This window comes from Mastigoproctus giganteus, chromosome 13 (genome assembly GCF_048544385.1).
Source record: "Mastigoproctus giganteus isolate SK-2022 chromosome 13, ASM4854438v1, whole genome shotgun sequence".
In the NCBI taxonomy this organism is placed as follows: domain Eukaryota; kingdom Metazoa; phylum Arthropoda; class Arachnida; order Uropygi; family Thelyphonidae; genus Mastigoproctus; species Mastigoproctus giganteus.
This window is the reverse complement of record NC_143587.1, coordinates 13,606,384-13,624,929: the sequence shown is the minus strand read 5'-3', so window position 1 is coordinate 13,624,929 and position 18,546 is coordinate 13,606,384. Positions and strand designations below refer to the sequence as shown.

Here is an 18,546-nt window from a genome sequence, read left to right as displayed (position 1 = left end):
TCTTCCGTATTTGGTGGTGATGGGCTCGAACCCCGGTCTAATCAAGAAGCATGTGATACGCACTACTGCTCCTTCCCACCTGGCTACGGAGGCGCCCGGGTAACTGTGCAGTCAGATATGAAGTTTTCTGAGCAGTGCAGGCAAGCAGCAGAGCAAATCATGGGGTTTTGTAAATGATATACAGGAATTTTGCTAGCAGGGATAGGAAGTGATTATATTCTTGTATAAGACAGTGGTTAGGCCACACCTTGAGTAATGCATACAGGTTAGGAGGGCTCATTTTAGGAAGGATTACAGAAAATGGCAATGAGATTGGTGAGGAGAACAAAGGGTTTTTCTTATCGAGAAAGGCTGAAGTTCTGGAATATCTGAAGACTAGGCACCTGCATGGTGATCTGATTGAGATGTATAAGGCCTTGAATGGATTGATCGCCGACCGGGCTAGCCGGGTGGGTAAAGTGCCTGCCTGGCAACCCAAAGGTTGCTGGTTCGATTCCCGCCTCGGGCTTGGATCAAAGTACTGCAAAAACCTTGGGAGGTGCATTATGGCCATAGAAGCCTATGCGCCAACAACTACCAAAAAAAATAAATAAATAAAAATGGCTTGATCAAACTCGATGCTGATGGGAGTCTTCCTCTCACTCAACTTATGTACCCAAGGGGGCATAAATTCAAATTGAGGAAAGATGGTTATAGAATAGATGTGCGGAAATTTGCCTTTAGCCAGTGGGTGGTTGATTGCTGGAACAGACTTCCATTGGTCATTGTGGAAATCGATAGCTTAAATAAATTCAAGAAAGAACTGGGCAAAAATTTTTGGAACAAATGGATTTTTTTTTTTTTTGGCTAATGCTGTATAAGCTTGCTTTCTTGCATCATATGCCTCTACTAATGCTAATGTTGTGTCTATTCACTTTACTGGTGAAATGGAACATGGCTACATCAGTAAACACTAATCTGTCTGTGAAATTTTTAGCCATATCACACAATTTTTCATACCTAGAAACTTTGTCATGTGGTTTTAGGGCTTATAACAAATAAATTTTGTAAGTATGCAAGGAGAACACCTTCTGAGATTATGCCAAAGTCTTCTGTGAAATCCCAAACTGTCTACTAGCCTTGTTAGTCGATTTGTAGGGAGACTCCTGAGATATGTCTGCCACACCTGTCTACAGCCGCATTGTCTGTGCTAGAATGACCTGCCCTTTTGCCCTTGCAGATGCATCCATGCTCCACAAACTTCCTATACCAATTAATGATGGCTTGTGGAGTTGGTGGATTTCTGTGAAATTTAGTTTGGAATGATTGCTGCATTGAGACACTTGATTTTGTTTCATGATAACAGAGAACACAGAATGATGTGACATCATTTTGAATGAACCACTGTCTGGTGCAGACATCGTATGCATCATTTCTCTTGTGGCAAACAACTTTGATATTTACACTTTCATTTGATAGCATTTTTGTCACAGAAACATGTAGTATATTTAACATAAACTGTCAAAGTTGTCGACAATGTTTTTACTAACCCTGTATAATTTAACCGAACATCTGTTTAAAATCCCAATGAGGGGGGGCTTGTTAGATGATGGTCTGAGGTATACACAGGAGGCATCAGAAGCAGATGGATAGTAGCAGCATTAGACATGTAAGCCAACTTTATTATGATTTGACAGCTGTTTCATCATTCAAAGCAGAAGGGTGCAGTCAGTACAAGGATGGTTGTAATGTGGACTCTGTAAAGTTGATTATTCTTGCACCCCTTCTATTTAAGTGTATTCCATTCCCATTAAAACTGTCTCTCCTGTTAACAAGAACAGGCAATGCTGTGAAAAATTCTACTCCACAAGCCTTGCACATTATCTCCAGAGCTGAGGAAAGGCCAATTAATCGAAACATTCCTTGATAATTATAACCTGACTCTGTTAAACTCTAGTTTTCAAACTCATGTTCACCTATCTACAGGTATACTACATCAGCCATAGACTTATCCATCTGTTGAACATCTCTTTTTCCAGGCATGGAATGGTTAATGCTGAATGATCCAATCCACAGTGACCATGTTCTTATCATCAGTTCAATTCAGGTCATGTCATGTCCTAAAAGGCTTTACTTCTTGGAATTTCCACAAAGCATACTGGAAAAACTCTTCCACTTGTATCCTACTTGACAACCAATATGTACAGTGACAACATCTTGATGACGAAACTGATCACATTACCAGTCATATATTATCTGCAGCAGAAATTTCCTCCCCAAAATCTGATTAGTGCAAGCATGTCCACCAAAATCAGTTGTGGAATGCAGATTGTTCCAAAGCGAAAGTAGGAAAAAACCTTGCTTGGAACCACTTTCAAAATTCTCAACAACCGCCAACCTAATTGTTTACAAAAGACTTGGAGTCAAAGCAAGGCAAGTTAGGAAAAAAGCAAAATGTGATTCCTGGATTAACTTCATCTCAACTATTAACAAAAATATTGACCCTAATTATCTGGAAAAAAATACAAGCTCTCAGTTGGAAATTTTTACTGCTGCACTCTCCAATAATATAATGGAATTGACAGGATCTATCCCCTTCTACTGATATTGCAAATGCTTTAGCAGAATCTTTTTATAATATTTCCACCTCTTCCTATTATGTGACCTCCTTTCAATGCATTAAAACTGATAAGAATCATAAATTGAATTTTTTCTAATTTCCGTATAACCAGCCCTTTACTATAGGTGAGCTCAAAGAATCCTTGAGCAAATGTCCAAATAGCTCAGTGGGACCAGACTGCATTCATATATTATGCTGAAGCATCTAAGTGAAGCCGATCTATGCATATTATTGCTCTTTTATAACTGGATCTTCTCAGAAAATACATATCCTCTGTCACGGTGTCATTCATATATTTATGCTATGCCAAAACCAGGCAAAGATCCTTCTCTAGTTTCAGAATTACAGACTGATATCACTGACAAGCTGTTTGGGCAAAATCTTTGAAAGGATGGTGCATAAGAGGCTCACCTGGATTCTGGACTCTCAAAATCTTTCTGATCACCAATATGGCTTCCGTAAAAACAAGTCTACCCTAGATTTACTTGTCAAAATTGAATCTGACATATGCAATGCCTTCATCATGTGACAGCAGCTAGTGATGATGAACTGATATTCAGAAAGCATTTGGCACTACTTGACATCATGGTATTATTAAAAATATGCATCGCATCGGTTAGGGCTGAGAAACTACCTTTCTCAAATAATTCAGAACTTTTTAAAGTTACACACCTTTAAAGTTGTGGAATGCAGATTGTTCCAAAGCGAAAGTAGGAAAAAACCTTGCTTGGAACCACTTTCAAAATTCTCAACAACCGCCAACCTAATTGTTTACAAAAGACTTGGAGTCAAAGCAAGGCAAGTTAGGAAAAAAGCAAAATGTGATTCCTGGATTAACTTCATCTCAACTATTAACAAAAATATTGACCCTAATTATCTGGAAAAAAATACAGGCTCTCAGTTGGAAATTTTTACTGTTGCACTCTCCAATAATATAATGGAATTGACAGGATCTATCCCCTTCTACTGATATTGCAAATGCTTTAGCAGAATCTTTTTATAATATTTCCACCTCTTCCTATTATGTGACCTCCTTTCAATGCATTAAAACTGATAAGAATCATAAATTGAATTTTTTCTAATTTCCGTATAACCAGCCCTTTACTATAGGTGAGCTCAAAGAATCCTTGAGCAAATGTCCAAATAGCTCAGTGGGACCAGACTGCATTCATATATTATGCTGAAGCATCTAAGTGAAGCCGATCTATGCATATTATTGCTCTTTTATAACTGGATCTTCTCAGAAAATACATATCCTCTGTCACGGTGTCATTCATATATTTATGCTATGCCAAAACCAGGCAAAGATCCTTCTCTAGTTTCAGAATTACAGACTGATATCACTGACAAGCTGTTTGGGCAAAATCTTTGAAAGGATGGTGCATAAGAGGCTCACCTGGATTCTGGACTCTCAAAATCTTTCTGATCACCAATATGGCTTCCGTAAAAACAAGTCTACCCTAGATTTACTTGTCAAAATTGAATCTGACATATGCAATGCCTTCATCATGTGACAGCAGCTAGTGATGATGAACTGATATTCAGAAAGCATTTGGCACTACTTGACATCATGGTATTATTAAAAATATGCATCGCATCGGTTAGGGCTGAGAAACTACCTTTCTCAAATAATTCAGAACTTTTTAAAGTTACACACCTTTAAAGTTGTGGAATGCAGATTGTTCCAAAGCGAAAGTAGGAAAAAACCTTGCTTGGAACCACTTTCAAAATTCTCAACAACCGCCAACCTAATTGTTTACAAAAGACTTGGAGTCAAAGCAAGGCAAGTTAGGAAAAAAGCAAAATGTGATTCCTGGATTAACTTCATCTCAACTATTAACAAAAATATTGACCCTAATTATCTGGAAAAAAATACAGGCTCTCAGTTGGAAATTTTTACTGTTGCACTCTCCAATAATATAATGGAATTGACAGGATCTATCCCCTTCTACTGATATTGCAAATGCTTTAGCAGAATCTTTTTATAATATTTCCACCTCTTCCTATTATGTGACCTCCTTTCAATGCATTAAAACTGATAAGAATCATAAATTGAATTTTTTCTAATTTCCGTATAACCAGCCCTTTACTATAGGTGAGCTCAAAGAATCCTTGAGCAAATGTCCAAATAGCTCAGTGGGACCAGACTGCATTCATATATTATGCTGAAGCATCTAAGTGAAGCCGATCTATGCATATTATTGCTCTTTTATAACTGGATCTTCTCAGAAAATACATATCCTCTGTCACGGTGTCATTCATATATTTATGCTATGCCAAAACCAGGCAAAGATCCTTCTCTAGTTTCAGAATTACAGACTGATATCACTGACAAGCTGTTTGGGCAAAATCTTTGAAAGGATGGTGCATAAGAGGCTCACCTGGATTCTGGACTCTCAAAATCTTTCTGATCACCAATATGGCTTCCGTAAAAACAAGTCTACCCTAGATTTACTTGTCAAAATTGAATCTGACATATGCAATGCCTTCATCATGTGACAGCAGCTAGTGATGATGAACTGATATTCAGAAAGCATTTGGCACTACTTGACATCATGGTATTATTAAAAATATGCATCGCATCGGTTAGGGCTGAGAAACTACCTTTCTCAAATAATTCAGAACTTTTTAAAGTTACACACCTTTCAAGTCCAATATCGAAACAGTCAGCATTTCACATTGAAGAAGAAGACAGTGTCCCACAGGATTCCATATTGAGTGCTACCCTATTTTTGATTCAGATCAACAACATATTGTAAGATCTTCCAAAAATTATTGATGTATACATGTATGCAGATGACTTCACCATATCCTGCCAATCACAAATTATGAATACTATTGAAAGACAGTTACAAATTTCTCTTGCCAGAATAGAATCCTGGACCTTATGCAATGGATACTATCTTGCTGAACAGAAATCCACCACTACTCACTTCTGCAAACTACAGTCACCTCATCCTGAGCTAAAGATAAATGTTCTAATTCCCCTTGCTCACACTGTCCATTTTCTTAGCTTGGTACTAGATAGGAAACTGAACTTTCAAGTAGGTGTGGCCTATCTTCAAACCATCTGTTTGAAGAAATTGAATATCCTCTGGTGTGTGTCATCCATGTCATGGCCATCTTTATAGAGCTCTCATCGGGTCCCACTTAGACTATGGCTGTATGACTCTGCAAGGAAAAGTACTTTAGAGCAGTTAAACACCATCCAGCACAGTGCTCTGAGAGTATCTCTAGGGACTTCCAGAACCTCCCCAGTTCAGAGCCTTTACATCGAAGCCCATGAACCTCCCTTACATCTCTGCAGAAAAACATTACTTCTCCTGTATGCTGAAAAAATTCACAGTCTTCCTTTTCACCCTAATTGGAGATGCCTGTACAATACTGAATGGAAGTCATTTTACAATAGTAAACCAAATGAAGACTGACCTGCTCCACTTAGACTTAAAGAACTGACCCAATCATGGAATATATAAATCGGTAATATATTTCAGGACATGTAAAGTACTACATATGGGAAGCAGCAACCCCAGAGCGTATCAACTCTTTGGTATTACACTGACAGTGGTAGAGAATGAAAAGGACCTGGGGGTAATTGTGCAGGCAGATATGAAGTTCTCTGAGCAGTGCAGACGGGCTGCAAGTGTAGTTTATGGTGTCTTGTCAATGATATACAGGAATTTTTCTAGCAGGGATAAGGAGGTGATTATTCCCTTGTATAAGGCAATGGTCAGGCTACATCTTGAGTACTGTATACAGGTCTCTCTACATCCTCATTTCAAGAAGGATGTAGAGCTGCTGGAACGAGTACAGAGAAGGGCAACAAGATTAGTGAATGGAACAAAGGGTTGCTCTTACGAAGAAAGGCTTAAGTTTTGCAAATTATAGTGTCTGGAGACTAGGCACCGGCGTGGTGATTTGATAGAGGTGTATAAAGCCTTGAATGGTTTGAGCATGCTCAATGCTGATGGGATTCTGCCTCTTGCTCAGAATAATCACCTGAGAGGGCATAAATTGAAATTGAGGAAAGACAGATGTAGGATAGATGTGCAGAAATTTGCCTTTAGCCAGTGGGTAGTTGGCTGGTGGAACAGACTTCCATCCCTTGTTGTGGAAGTTGATAGCCTAAATAAATTTAAGGCTCAGCTGGACAGGTATTTCGAACGAACGGAGGGGTGAAGTGGAAGTTTTTTTGTTTTTTTTGGCTGATGCTGCATAAGCTTGCTTTCTTGCATCATATGCCTCTACTAATGCTAAAACCATCAGATCCACCTTGGACAAATATTTCTACAATATATGATGACTATTTCCAACAGTGGGGAAAGAACACCTTGTCTCCCTCCAATATCGCACAGTTACATGCAACTCACTCTCTTTCTAACTTACAGGTCTGTGAAATAGATCAAATTACAGTTGGATCAAAAACTGAGACCCAGGTAGGTGCTGTGGCAATCTTCCCTTCACTGCTGAGCTTTATACTATAAACTTAGCTCCGGATCATATTACTGAACTTTTAATTATGTCTGCTTTAATATACACTGACTCACTCAGTGCTGTTTCCTATAAGTAGCAATACCACTCCTCTCACCTTGTAATAAAATAAATATATTCTAAATTACTTACTTAGTTGAACCAAACTGTGACATTCTGTTGGATCCCAGGACATTTTGGGATAGCAAGAAATGAAAGAGCAGATCTTGCAGCCAAACAACCAGATACTACTATTTCACAATCTTTTCAAGTTCCATATACCAATTACAAGTACATTATCCATAAAGCACGTTACAGTAGTTGGTCACTAATCTGGAGAGGTTATCCAGGAAACAAACTTTACTGAATAAAACCAGACCCAAAGCTGTGGCTCTCCCAGCTTCTGGAAAAATAGACAAGAAGAAATAATTTTAGGAAGGCTAAGAATTGGGCATACTCGCCTCACTCACCTATGTCTATTAACGAATGACAGCACTCCCCAATGCACACATGTCATATACAACTGACTGCTTGACATTTATTAGTCGACTGTCCCCACTTTCTAAATATCCGCTCAAACAAACACCTTTAAATCATTTACTGACGAACAGTCATCACTAAAGTTATTGCTGATTCTTGGAGATGACCCTAATAAGAAAGAACTTGATTTTCCTAAATTGTATAGAAATATATCATAAAATATAGTTATTGTAATAAAGATAATATTTCATATTAACCATTAGAAAGAAACAATATTGCCCTGGGAGCCTGGGCATTAAACCTGGTCATTAAACTCTGCCACAACAAAGACAATCTCCAGAGCTGAATTGATTGACAAGCCTCCTATTTTGTTTGTGCAGAATTGTAGCAACTTTCAAATTTAATTTAACGTGACTTTTTCTCAACATTGCCTGTGCTGGCAATGTTGAGAAAAAGGTTAATCCTCAGGTGTCCTACTGTTAATATCATTAGTACCAGTGTATGTATAAATCTAGTTATATCATCATTTGTGCCCTTGAAAGGGATAGTTGCTGTATAGTGTCATTAACTGTTGCACTTTGCAGATTTTGCTTTTGGGAAGTTAAAAAAAAAAAAAAAAAAAAAAAAAAAAAGGAAGCAAGCAGCTATGGAGTTTTGAATGGTATATAAAAAAAAAATAATAATAATAATAAATAAATAAGAATAAGCAGACATGAACAATTTATTTGTCCTAGTAAAAAAACAACTTTTCAAATAATTTTTGGAAATTAAGTTTGTTGTGAATGAAATAGGTTTCAAGGGTCAGGTGACTGGGCATGGTTTTAATATTAAAAATTGAATAATCTGTGAATCCCTTGTGGTATTTTCTGGTTTTATTTGTTTGTTTTTATTTAAAATTATAACTTGGTGTACTGGTAATTTGGCAGTAAAGATGCTCAATAAAATTTTCAAATTCATCATACTTACTTTGTATAACAGACAACTAATTGAAAAGATGTATAAATTCATTAAAATTCTTGTGCTATTTTTTTTTTTTTTTTTTTTCAGCCTTTCACTTATTGCCGAATTGGAGTAGGAGGACAATGTCAAAGTTTAAATCCATCTGGGAATGAGTCGCATCAGTCTGATCTGTCAAGTATATTAACAAATATTGGAGGAGCAGCCATTGACAATCTCTCTACACTAATAGACAAAGATCGGCTGATGGCCTTAGCACCTCATCTCACACTTCCTCAGGTCATAAAAGGAGCACTTCATTCTACTCCTGATCCATCAGTCCATACATGTCCCCTTGGAATGCAAGATAGCATTTGGGGAATTCCCGACTGCTTCAAAGGACAGCTGAGCTCTTTGTGTGTTTTTAGTGAGTCACTGATGGCTTCTCACATCAAGACATTATATTTGGCAGGTATGAACAGCTTTTCATTATAATACCAACTCTAATTTTTATAATGCGTTTTATGTTGACTGATGTTATATGTACTGTGTATATAATTGGTTATCAAAAACTTTCTTGATTTGTCTTTTTTTTTTTTTTTTTTTTTTTTGTGCCTAAAATTTGATTTTAAAAAATACCTTATATGATATGCTCAAAATACTTACATTTTGAGCGTATGGTTCTAAAATGTTGTTTGCAGGCTGGCTGCCTGTACTCTATTTAGATCTGCCAGATAGTGACTGCAGGAAGGCTGAATAGTGTGCATGTTGGGGGACATTGTCGGGGCCACATTATGTCAAGGTGCTGGGTATTCTTGCTGTGTGCACACAATATACAAAAATTTCATTACTTCATACAACGTGTCCTCCCCACCTTTTCTTGCTACTGAACACATCATGAATTGTCAAACTAATATAACAAACTTATCTGAAAAAAGATCTAAACCTCCCAAACATTCCTCATTCATTTCACAAATATACGTGGTCTCAGTGATGTCCATTTCCACTTACAGTCTGCCAAACCCCGTGTACTTTTTCTGACAGAATCCCAATTATTGATTGATTCAACCACTGCTCAACTCAGTTATCCTAATTATTTGCTGTATGATTCCTTTTGCTTCTGAGGTGATACTTGTGCATATGTCCATTCCGATATTCCCAGTCAGAGACTTGGTAATTTGGAATCTCCTCTTTTTGATCTTCTATATCTTAAATTTTCTCTATCGCATTCTGTCAAATTCGTCTGTTGTCTCTGTCATTCTCCCAAATCCACTATTCACTTGGAACTCTTTGAAACTTGACTTCCTCCAGTCCAGCTTTCCTAACAGTAAGGTAATTTTACTTGGTGATTTTAATGTTCACAACTCCAGCTGGCTTCCTTCTGTTTTCTAGTTACATGGATCTAGATACTGAGCCCTTTTGCAATTACTGGTGACCTCACAGAGATTTTTCATTTACTTACCTGAAGTTCTAACCACATGACCTTTTTTTCCCAAACAACCCTTCTAAGTACGTGTTCAAATTGAGTTGTCCTCAAGGTAACTCAGATCACAACTTTGGGATGGTCTCTTCTCCAATGAATCCTTTCTCTCACGTTCATTTTCAACCTCGTGTTGTTTTGCATTACAAGGATGTAAAATTGGATAAACTGCAATTTTTCTTTTCTTTTCCTTGGTCAGATTACTGTTTCAAATCTTCTGATGCAAACATTTGCTCGGATTGTGTCAGCAAATTATTCTTGCAAGGATGAAATCCTTTATTCCACATTCCACCTTAAAATCTCATCCTTTACCTAAACCTTGGTTTTCCAATAAATGTGCCAAGGCTGTTCAAGATAAGAATGTTGCACATCAATTAGCTTCTTGCATCCAAATCTCCAGGTATATTTTCTGTCTACACCAAAGCTCACAGCAGTTGTAAAGCAGTTATTAATCAGTCCAAACTAGATTTGAAGAGGCTAAGAGTAGAAAACTTGCTTCTTATTCAAATGATAGTTTAGAATTCTAGTTTCTTGCCAAAGCTATTGGCTGCAACTTTTGCCCATCTCTATTCCCATCACTGTCAAAACCAAATGGTTTTGTTGCCACTTTAGCCAAAGATAAAGCTGACTTTACATCCTACTTTTCTAATAACTTGTGTATTGATGATCTTGATAAAACACCTCTTACCATTCCCAGTACACTTCAACCAGTGCCTTGTGTGTTCTTTTGTCAAAGGAATGTTAGAAGAATATTGAACAGTTTTTAATGCCAAAAAAGCTCCAGGTCCTGATAGTATTTCTTCACTTGTTCTCAAAACCTGTGCTCCTGAGCTTACTCCTGTTTACACTTTTGCTTGGAAATTTACTCATACCCAGCAAGTTTCTAAAAGAGGGTGACAAATATTTCCCATATAGTTATTATCCCATTGCAGTTACTTCTACTCTTCCTAAAGTAGTAAAGAAATCTGTTAACTGCCAACTCTTAAACCATATGATCAGATGGAAGGTTTCTAGATGGTTTAATCATTGTAATATACTGAGTTATGTCACCTGTCTATGGACATATTCAGCGGAAAAGTCAAGCAGTTATTCCTGACATTTCAAAGGCTTTTGATCGTGTTTGGCAATGGGGGTCTTCTAAATAAGCTTCCTTTTTATGGTTTGCCAACTGTTTTTTGTAATTGGGTATCCAATTTTCTTTCTGAATGCTCACTGTGAATAATGGTAGATGGCTCTCTGTCTTCTGACTTTTCCACTAAATGTAAGTGTTCTCAAAGTTTCGGTTCTTTTTCCCTCTCTTTTCCTCCAATTATCAACCTTTTGACTGGACACAATATCCATTGTTATTCTGATGATAGTATATGGCATTTCACCTCCAGTTTGAGAAACCTTGTTCTGCACAAGCAGCTTCAATATCTCGATTATCCACTACTAATTCCTTAAATGCTGATCTCTAGGCAAATCTCCTTCAGGGCAAAGATAACTTAGTTGATTTCATCCTTCTAAAATTCAGTACTGTTTTATATCCTGCAAAAAAGGATTTTACTGTTCCTGCTCTTATATTCGACAACACTGATTTCTAGACAAGATCACATATCTCTATTGGTGATTACCTTGGCATAAGCACATCACAAATATTGCTTCCTCTGCATCTAAAAAACTGGATTTTCTCTTTCATTCTTGGTATTACTTTTCTTCCAAACAGCTGTTCATGCTGTACAAATCACAAATCTGCCCTACCACGGAATATTGTTTCCACATCTGGGGCGGTGCCCCCAGAACCTCACTCAGGCATCTAGATTCCATTCAAAAGAGGGCACTTAGGTTAATTAATGATTTATCTCTAACAAAATCTCTCCACTCTGTCTCATGGACATTCTGTTTCTACTGCATGCCTTTTTCTATAGATACTTCCATGGTCACTGTTCTTCTGAATTGACATCTGCAGTTCCCATTCTCTCTCTCTCTCTTTTCCAAACCTGTTCGAACATGTGCCACAACCAATCAGCATCCTTTTACTTTACAACTTCAAGCTCACAAAACCAACTTTTCTTCTTCCTCATTTACTCCCATTCCTTCCTTCTACTCCTATTTTCTGGAACAACCTTCTTTCATATGTATTTAAATTTACAATCTACAGAAATTCAAGTATCTTTCATCTTCTCTACCTTCGACCCATGCATAGTACTAAGTACAGGCATTCCCTGGCTTACATAATACTCCACTTACAGAAATTCGACTTTATTTAAGTTTTTGTCGGCCATTGCAAACTTAAAAAAATTGTGGAAACGTATTTTACATCCTGTAGGAATAAATGGAGGTATCATGAAAATATTGTAATGTGAACCCAATAACACATTTTTTTTTTTTTTTTTGGTAATTCATTCCAAGACCTTGGAAGTTGAAATTTTTGCTATATAACAAAGCTATTTATCTCTCTAAATTGTCATTTTTATAATGGAAATTGCGCTACACTTTCATCGTTATCATATGTTCCGTTATAAGAATCAATTTTGAACGCCTTTGTGATATTTTTCTAAAACATATTTCTGGAGGTCACTACCATAATAGAATAAAAACAATATGCACTTTCTGGTTTATTGGGCTTTTCTGTTAGTGCAGTCTATTATGAACAGATAGTAAACTTGATCTTATTGCATTTGTGATTAATACCGATATCTTCTGTGGGTTTTTACATTACGATATTATGGTCAAATGAGTTCCCCTTCACTGAACTCTTCAATCATATAAAAAACATAAATAAATTTTCAGAATCTTCTCTTCATTCCTATTTACTTATTACAATGGTGAAGGGAAAGGGACCAATAGAAAGTGCAAGTGCTGGCAGTGCTAGGAAACAAAACAAAATTAATTTAGAAATGAAGATGATTAATTAGGAAGTACGAAGCAGGACAAAGTTTGTCATCTATTGCATGGAATTAGGTCTCACTGCTTCAACAGTGAATACTATTTTAAGGGACAGTGAATGTATAAAAGAACACATTAAAAGATCAATGCATTTAAGATCAACAGTGATCACAAAACAGCGTTCAGGTGCTATATCGAAGATGGGAAAGCTATTAATAATATGGATGGAAAATCAGATTCAGAAGCAAGTGCCTCTGAGTCCAATGGCCATTCAAGCAAAAGTATTTATGAAGGTATTAAGGATAAGTACGCCGAACCCCAAGCCAAGTTCGTGGCAAGCAAAGGGTGGCTTCATAGGTTCAAGCATCACGCTGCTTTCCAAAACATTAAAGTATGCGGTGAAGTCGCCAGTGTTGATTCTGCAGCTGCAGAGAAATTTTGTGATGTGTTGGAAAAAACCCCTTCTAAATATCCACAGCTCTCAACTTCCACAGCGCCATGCTCATCAGCTGGAGAGTTAATTCTGGCAATAATGCTCAAAAGGTAAAACTTTCTGACATTATGCTTGTCTCATCTCTCTTTTTGTAATTTTATAATTTTGAAATTTTTGTAATTTTGCACTTCTGTAATTTTTCCTGTGCATGAGATAAAAAAATTGAATAAATAATTCTATTTACATGTTCGTTGAACATTTCTTTTTTGCTTCAGCCAAATTCAGTGCACATAGTTTAGAGTGCTGCATAAGCACTTTAAACTATGAGTGCTTATGTAGAAATTCCAACTTATGTAGAGTTCCGTGGAACACAACCCTTACGTAAGTCAGGGAGTGGCTGTACTAAGTTCTCTTCTGCTTGGAGTTTTCATAAAAAAAACATAATAATAATAATTTGTATGATGCATTTTCTGCTGACTGATATTCTGTGTGCTGTGTGTATAATGGTTATCAAAAAAACTTTCATGATTTGTGTTTAAGACTGCGAGCGTTGGCAAGTGGTAATGCAAAATGAACACGCTTGCCATCTTTTCTAGTTTCATTGAACATATCCTGGAATGAGATTTTCTATCTGCTGAATAACTCAAAGAAAGATGTCTGGGTTAGTATTTTTGAATAAATACTTGACAGTATGTATGAATGGTAGTTCTGTATTATGCACTTAGTATATTTTTCATATAATTTTATGCACATGCATAAAATGTGTGGATCCAAAAAGCATGACTTTATAGAAAGTTTTATGTTTATCATTATGTTTATCTTATTTTTTGTTCATGTATTTATTAGATTGATTTATCATTTATTTGCTGTGGCTGCACTGTATGAATGTGGCGTTTAAATCTTGGACCATTCCCCAATATTGACCACATCTAGCACCATTGGACTTTCACCTATTTTCTAATTTGAAAAAATACCTGGCTGGCATCCATTTTCCTGCCAACAGTGATATTTTGCTGTAGTGGATGCATTCCTTTAGGCCTAAGAGAAAACTTTCTTTGTAGATTTGAAGCTTTCTTTGCAGTGTATCAGGGAAAGAATTAAAAGAAGAAACAAAGTTTAACTTGATGTCAGGAGTATTGTCAATAAGATGGATGAATTTGAGTTACTTGATGTAAGAGATGATGTATTCTACAGATGTTGATATAAGAGAATTGGCTGAGATGTTGATATAAAAGAGTTGCATATCATCGCAAGAAACTTGAATGATATGCAACCCGACACACAAAGCCTGTTTTCTAATGGTATAAGAGGATTGGTGTCACTTTGATATATGAAATGATGACTTTCATGTTTGAATATAGAGGTATGCAAGAAGGATAGGCAGGAACAGGGGGTGAGGTGGGGTATGCTTCAACAAAAGCTGCCTGATTCATAACAGTTCAAGGAGAACATAGGGCCTGTGAGGGTGTGAGATAGTTGTAAAGTTGACAGTGGGGATGTGCTACAAACTTTGCTGAAAATGACGAATACTGTAAGAGTCTTTGGATCTTGAGTGGGCAAGTAAGCCTGATAACCCAAAGGAATATGTGTGGGTTAGTATTTTTGAGTAATAATTGCCGGTACGTATGAATGCTAGTTCTGTATTATACACTTAGTATATTTTACATATAATTTATATGCCTTTTCATGGTAGATTTCAACTTACTGCTTTTGATTGGAAATGTATGAACTGGCAATTTGACCTGTGGCATAAATTTATTTGAATCTAGTCTGTTATGATCTAAATCCTAATATGTACTACATTATTAAACAAGAAAATGATGACTACACTTTCATTAATAAGATTAATTTGTAAATAATGTATGTAGAGTAATTACTGTATACAGTAGTACATTTGTATAGTATCTATGAATATTTCTCCCTGCTTATGTATATATCAAGGCCTAACCATAGACAGAGGAATTGGTTTCAGACTTTAAAATAATAATGTCAGAATGCACTATTTTAGTGGCAGGCATGCTTTGAAGGACATGATAGTAGTTAATTCACTTTTGCAGTTAGTCTGTGCTTTAAAAAAGAGATGTACAAGTTCTAATCATTGATGAGCGTTATTCAGTGAATCTTCTTGCTCAACTACAGTAGGTTCCTCTTCTTGATAACTACAAATTTCGGTATTGTGTCTGCAACAATGAGTTCCTCTTAGATTCATGCATATTCTAAAACATACACACTGTCCATATCCACTTTGGCATAGTCTTCAAAACACATTTCCCTCTAAGTTTACGCAGTGATGCACATCATTAAAAATTTCTTCCCTGTTATCAGACTGTTCTTTGCAATTAATAAAGGAAAAAGCAAGGGAAGCTTCCTTCATTGAATCATTCAAGTCCACAAATGCAGTATGTTTGAAGCAGTTGGTGAGTATTTTTTCATCAACCTCATCCCATGCTGAAACACAGTTTCAGCATGTTTTGCTTTCAAAATGCAGCACAATTTTATTTAATAGCATTCTTCAATATTTTTATTAAAACACCGGCTTACACCTTGATCAAGTGGCTGAAGAACTGACATTTAAAGCTGTGGAGCTTCTAGCCATTTTCTATGATTAAGGAAGGACACTTCTTTGTGCCAGATGCATTTGCCTCAAGGAGAATGGTAATCCGTTTTTTCCCTGCCCCCCCCCCCCCATAACTATATATTTCCTTACAGTTTAAATGCAAGTGTTTTATCTGGCACCAACTTAAAAAAAAAAAAAAAAAAGGCTTAAGTTTCATTAGTTTTTAAGATGTCATTCTGGTTGTGTGTCAACAAAACATTTTTAAACAATTCCCCTTCCATAGTTTCAGTGCTGATTGCCGCACTGTCGCTGGACACTTTTTTGAAGAATTTCTCATGACGAGTCATTTCTAAAACCATCCATTGGAAGATCACTGAAAATCTTCAATATTCATCCAATGCACCAACAATTCAGACTTAGTTTTTAAAAGATTTCCATCAGTAGGAATGTGTTTTGCACATGCAGGTTGTCACTAGCATTTGTGGTGCCAAGACAAAACCTTGTAAAGGTGCCTAATTCATATCGTATCTTAACACGCAAATATATGCAGTAGCTTTCTAGTTATGCGGTTTTGTGGGGGTCCACTGGCACCGCTGTCAAATACACACTATATCCACTATCTAGCGGCACCTATTTTAGTTGGTGCCTGTAGCAAGTGCCTCACTTGTGCACCCCTAGCGCCGGACCTGTGCACATGCTTTCATTAGCCATTTCAAGAGTACCTTTATAAGATCTGGATTCTTTGGTTTTTGTGCACTGATCTAACCCAGTGCAGAAATTTGAATTTAGCAATGTTAGTCTTTAACTGCATACCATTATCTGCAGCTTGTAATACCTTAATTTTGTGTGTGTTTGGAAAAGCTAGCTGCTTCTTAGAAGCTATATTAATAAATGTGCAGTGTGTGTGTGTGTGTGTACTCCATAAAGAACAGAACTTCTAGTTGAAGTTAATTTCACTATGACAGTGAGATGATTTCTCATAGTCATCATTAGCTTCAGTAAATTAGTAATTTCATTTTGAATTGCGAATATTGTAATGAAAAAGGAAAAAACAAAATAGAATGGTGGAAATTTTTGAATCATCACAGAGAATTTGTTTGTCTTTAAGAGTTATTATAATGAATGGAAAATAGTATTAGGTTTATGGGAAATTGGCTTGGATCTACCACATGGGTTTTCATAATGTGCTGGGATTTAAAAAGTGAGTTGCTGTAAAGATCTTTAAATGTATATCTCTATCCTTGTTATTTCATGATTTAATTATTAGCATTAGCATTGGCATACAATGCAAGAAAGCAAGCTTATGCAGCATCAGCCAAAAAAAACCGCACCCATTTCACCCCTCCGTTCATTCCAAATACCTGTCTAGCTCAGCCTTAAATTTTTCATTTAAGATAATTATTCATTCAGGCTATCAACTTCCACAACAAAAGATGAAAGTCTGTTTCACCAATCAACTATCCGCTGGCCAAACTTCTGCACATCTACCCTACAACTGTCTTTCCTCAATTTGAATTTATGCTCTCTTGGGTGATTATTCTGATCAAGAGGAAGAATCCCATCAGCATTGAACATGCTCAAACATTCAAGGCTTTATACACCACAATCAGATCACCTCGTAGGTGCCTAGTCTCCAAACACTGTAATCTGTACCTTCTCTGTACTCGTTCCAGTAGCTCTACATCCTTCTTAAAATGAGGCCTCCAGACTTGTATACAGTACTCAAGGTGTGGCCTGACCATTGCCTTATACAAGGGGATAATCACCTCCTTATCCCTGCTAGAAAAATTCCTGTATATCATTGACAACACCATGAGCTACTTTTGCAGACTGTCTGCACTGCTCAGAAAACTTCATATCTGCCTGCACAATTACCCCCAGGCCCTTTTTATTCTCTACCACTGTCAGTGTAGTACCACAGAGTTGAAACGTTACTCTGGGGTTACTGCTTCCCATATGTAGTACTTTCCATTTGTCAATGTTAAACTTCATTTGCCACCTCTCAGCCCATCTGCTCAACTTTTCTAAATCCTGTTGCAGCAGCAGCATACTGTCATTAGTATCCTTAACAACCCTGCCAACCTTCGTATCGTCTGCAAACTTTAAGCCTTCACCAATATCATTGATAAATATACAAAACAACAGTGGACCCAACACCGAACCTTGTGGGACTCCACTAATAACATTAGTCCATGAAGATCAGTGTCCATTGATTACCACTCTCTGTCTTTTCCCACTCAACCATCCCTTTATCCATAGCAGTAATTTGCCTCCAGTGCATACCTCTCCAATTTGTACAGCAATCTTCCATGTGCAACAGTATCAAAAGCTTTCCTGAAATCCAAGTATGTGATATCAAAATTATATTTGGCATTCAGTTCCTTTGTGACCACATCATCGTATCCAATCAAATTGGTCAGACAAGACCTCCCTTTAACAAACCCATGCTGCATCTTAACTATTACTACAGTCTTGTCCAGATGATCCTGCAGTGCTTCTTTAACCAGTGTCTCCATTAATTTCCCTGGAACAGAAGTTAACAGTCTATAATTACTTATGTCGCCCTTTGATCCTCCTTTGTGAATGGGGTCACATTTGCACATCTCCAGTTCATGGGTATACCTCCCCCGAGTCCAAGGAAGCTCTCATAATTATGTCTAAGGGTTTTCTTACTTCCTTTGCTGCCTCCTTTAATATAACTGGATAGCTCCCATCCACCCCGG

General features: G+C 37.0%; 1 protein-coding gene across 2 annotated transcripts in view; it reads left to right on the top strand.

Annotated features, from left to right (window-relative positions):
* Nucleotides 1–18,546, top strand: part of LOC150075774 (neurobeachin-like protein 1) — a 693,585-nt gene that overhangs the window by 244,037 nt on the left and 431,002 nt on the right. For both annotated transcript variants that reach the window (XM_090387670.1, XM_090387669.1), the window contains exon 19: nucleotides 8,597–8,957. In XM_090387670.1, coding sequence (XP_090243796.1) covers nucleotides 8,597–8,957 — 361 coding nt within the window. The remainder of the gene's footprint in view (nucleotides 1–8,596; nucleotides 8,958–18,546) is intronic.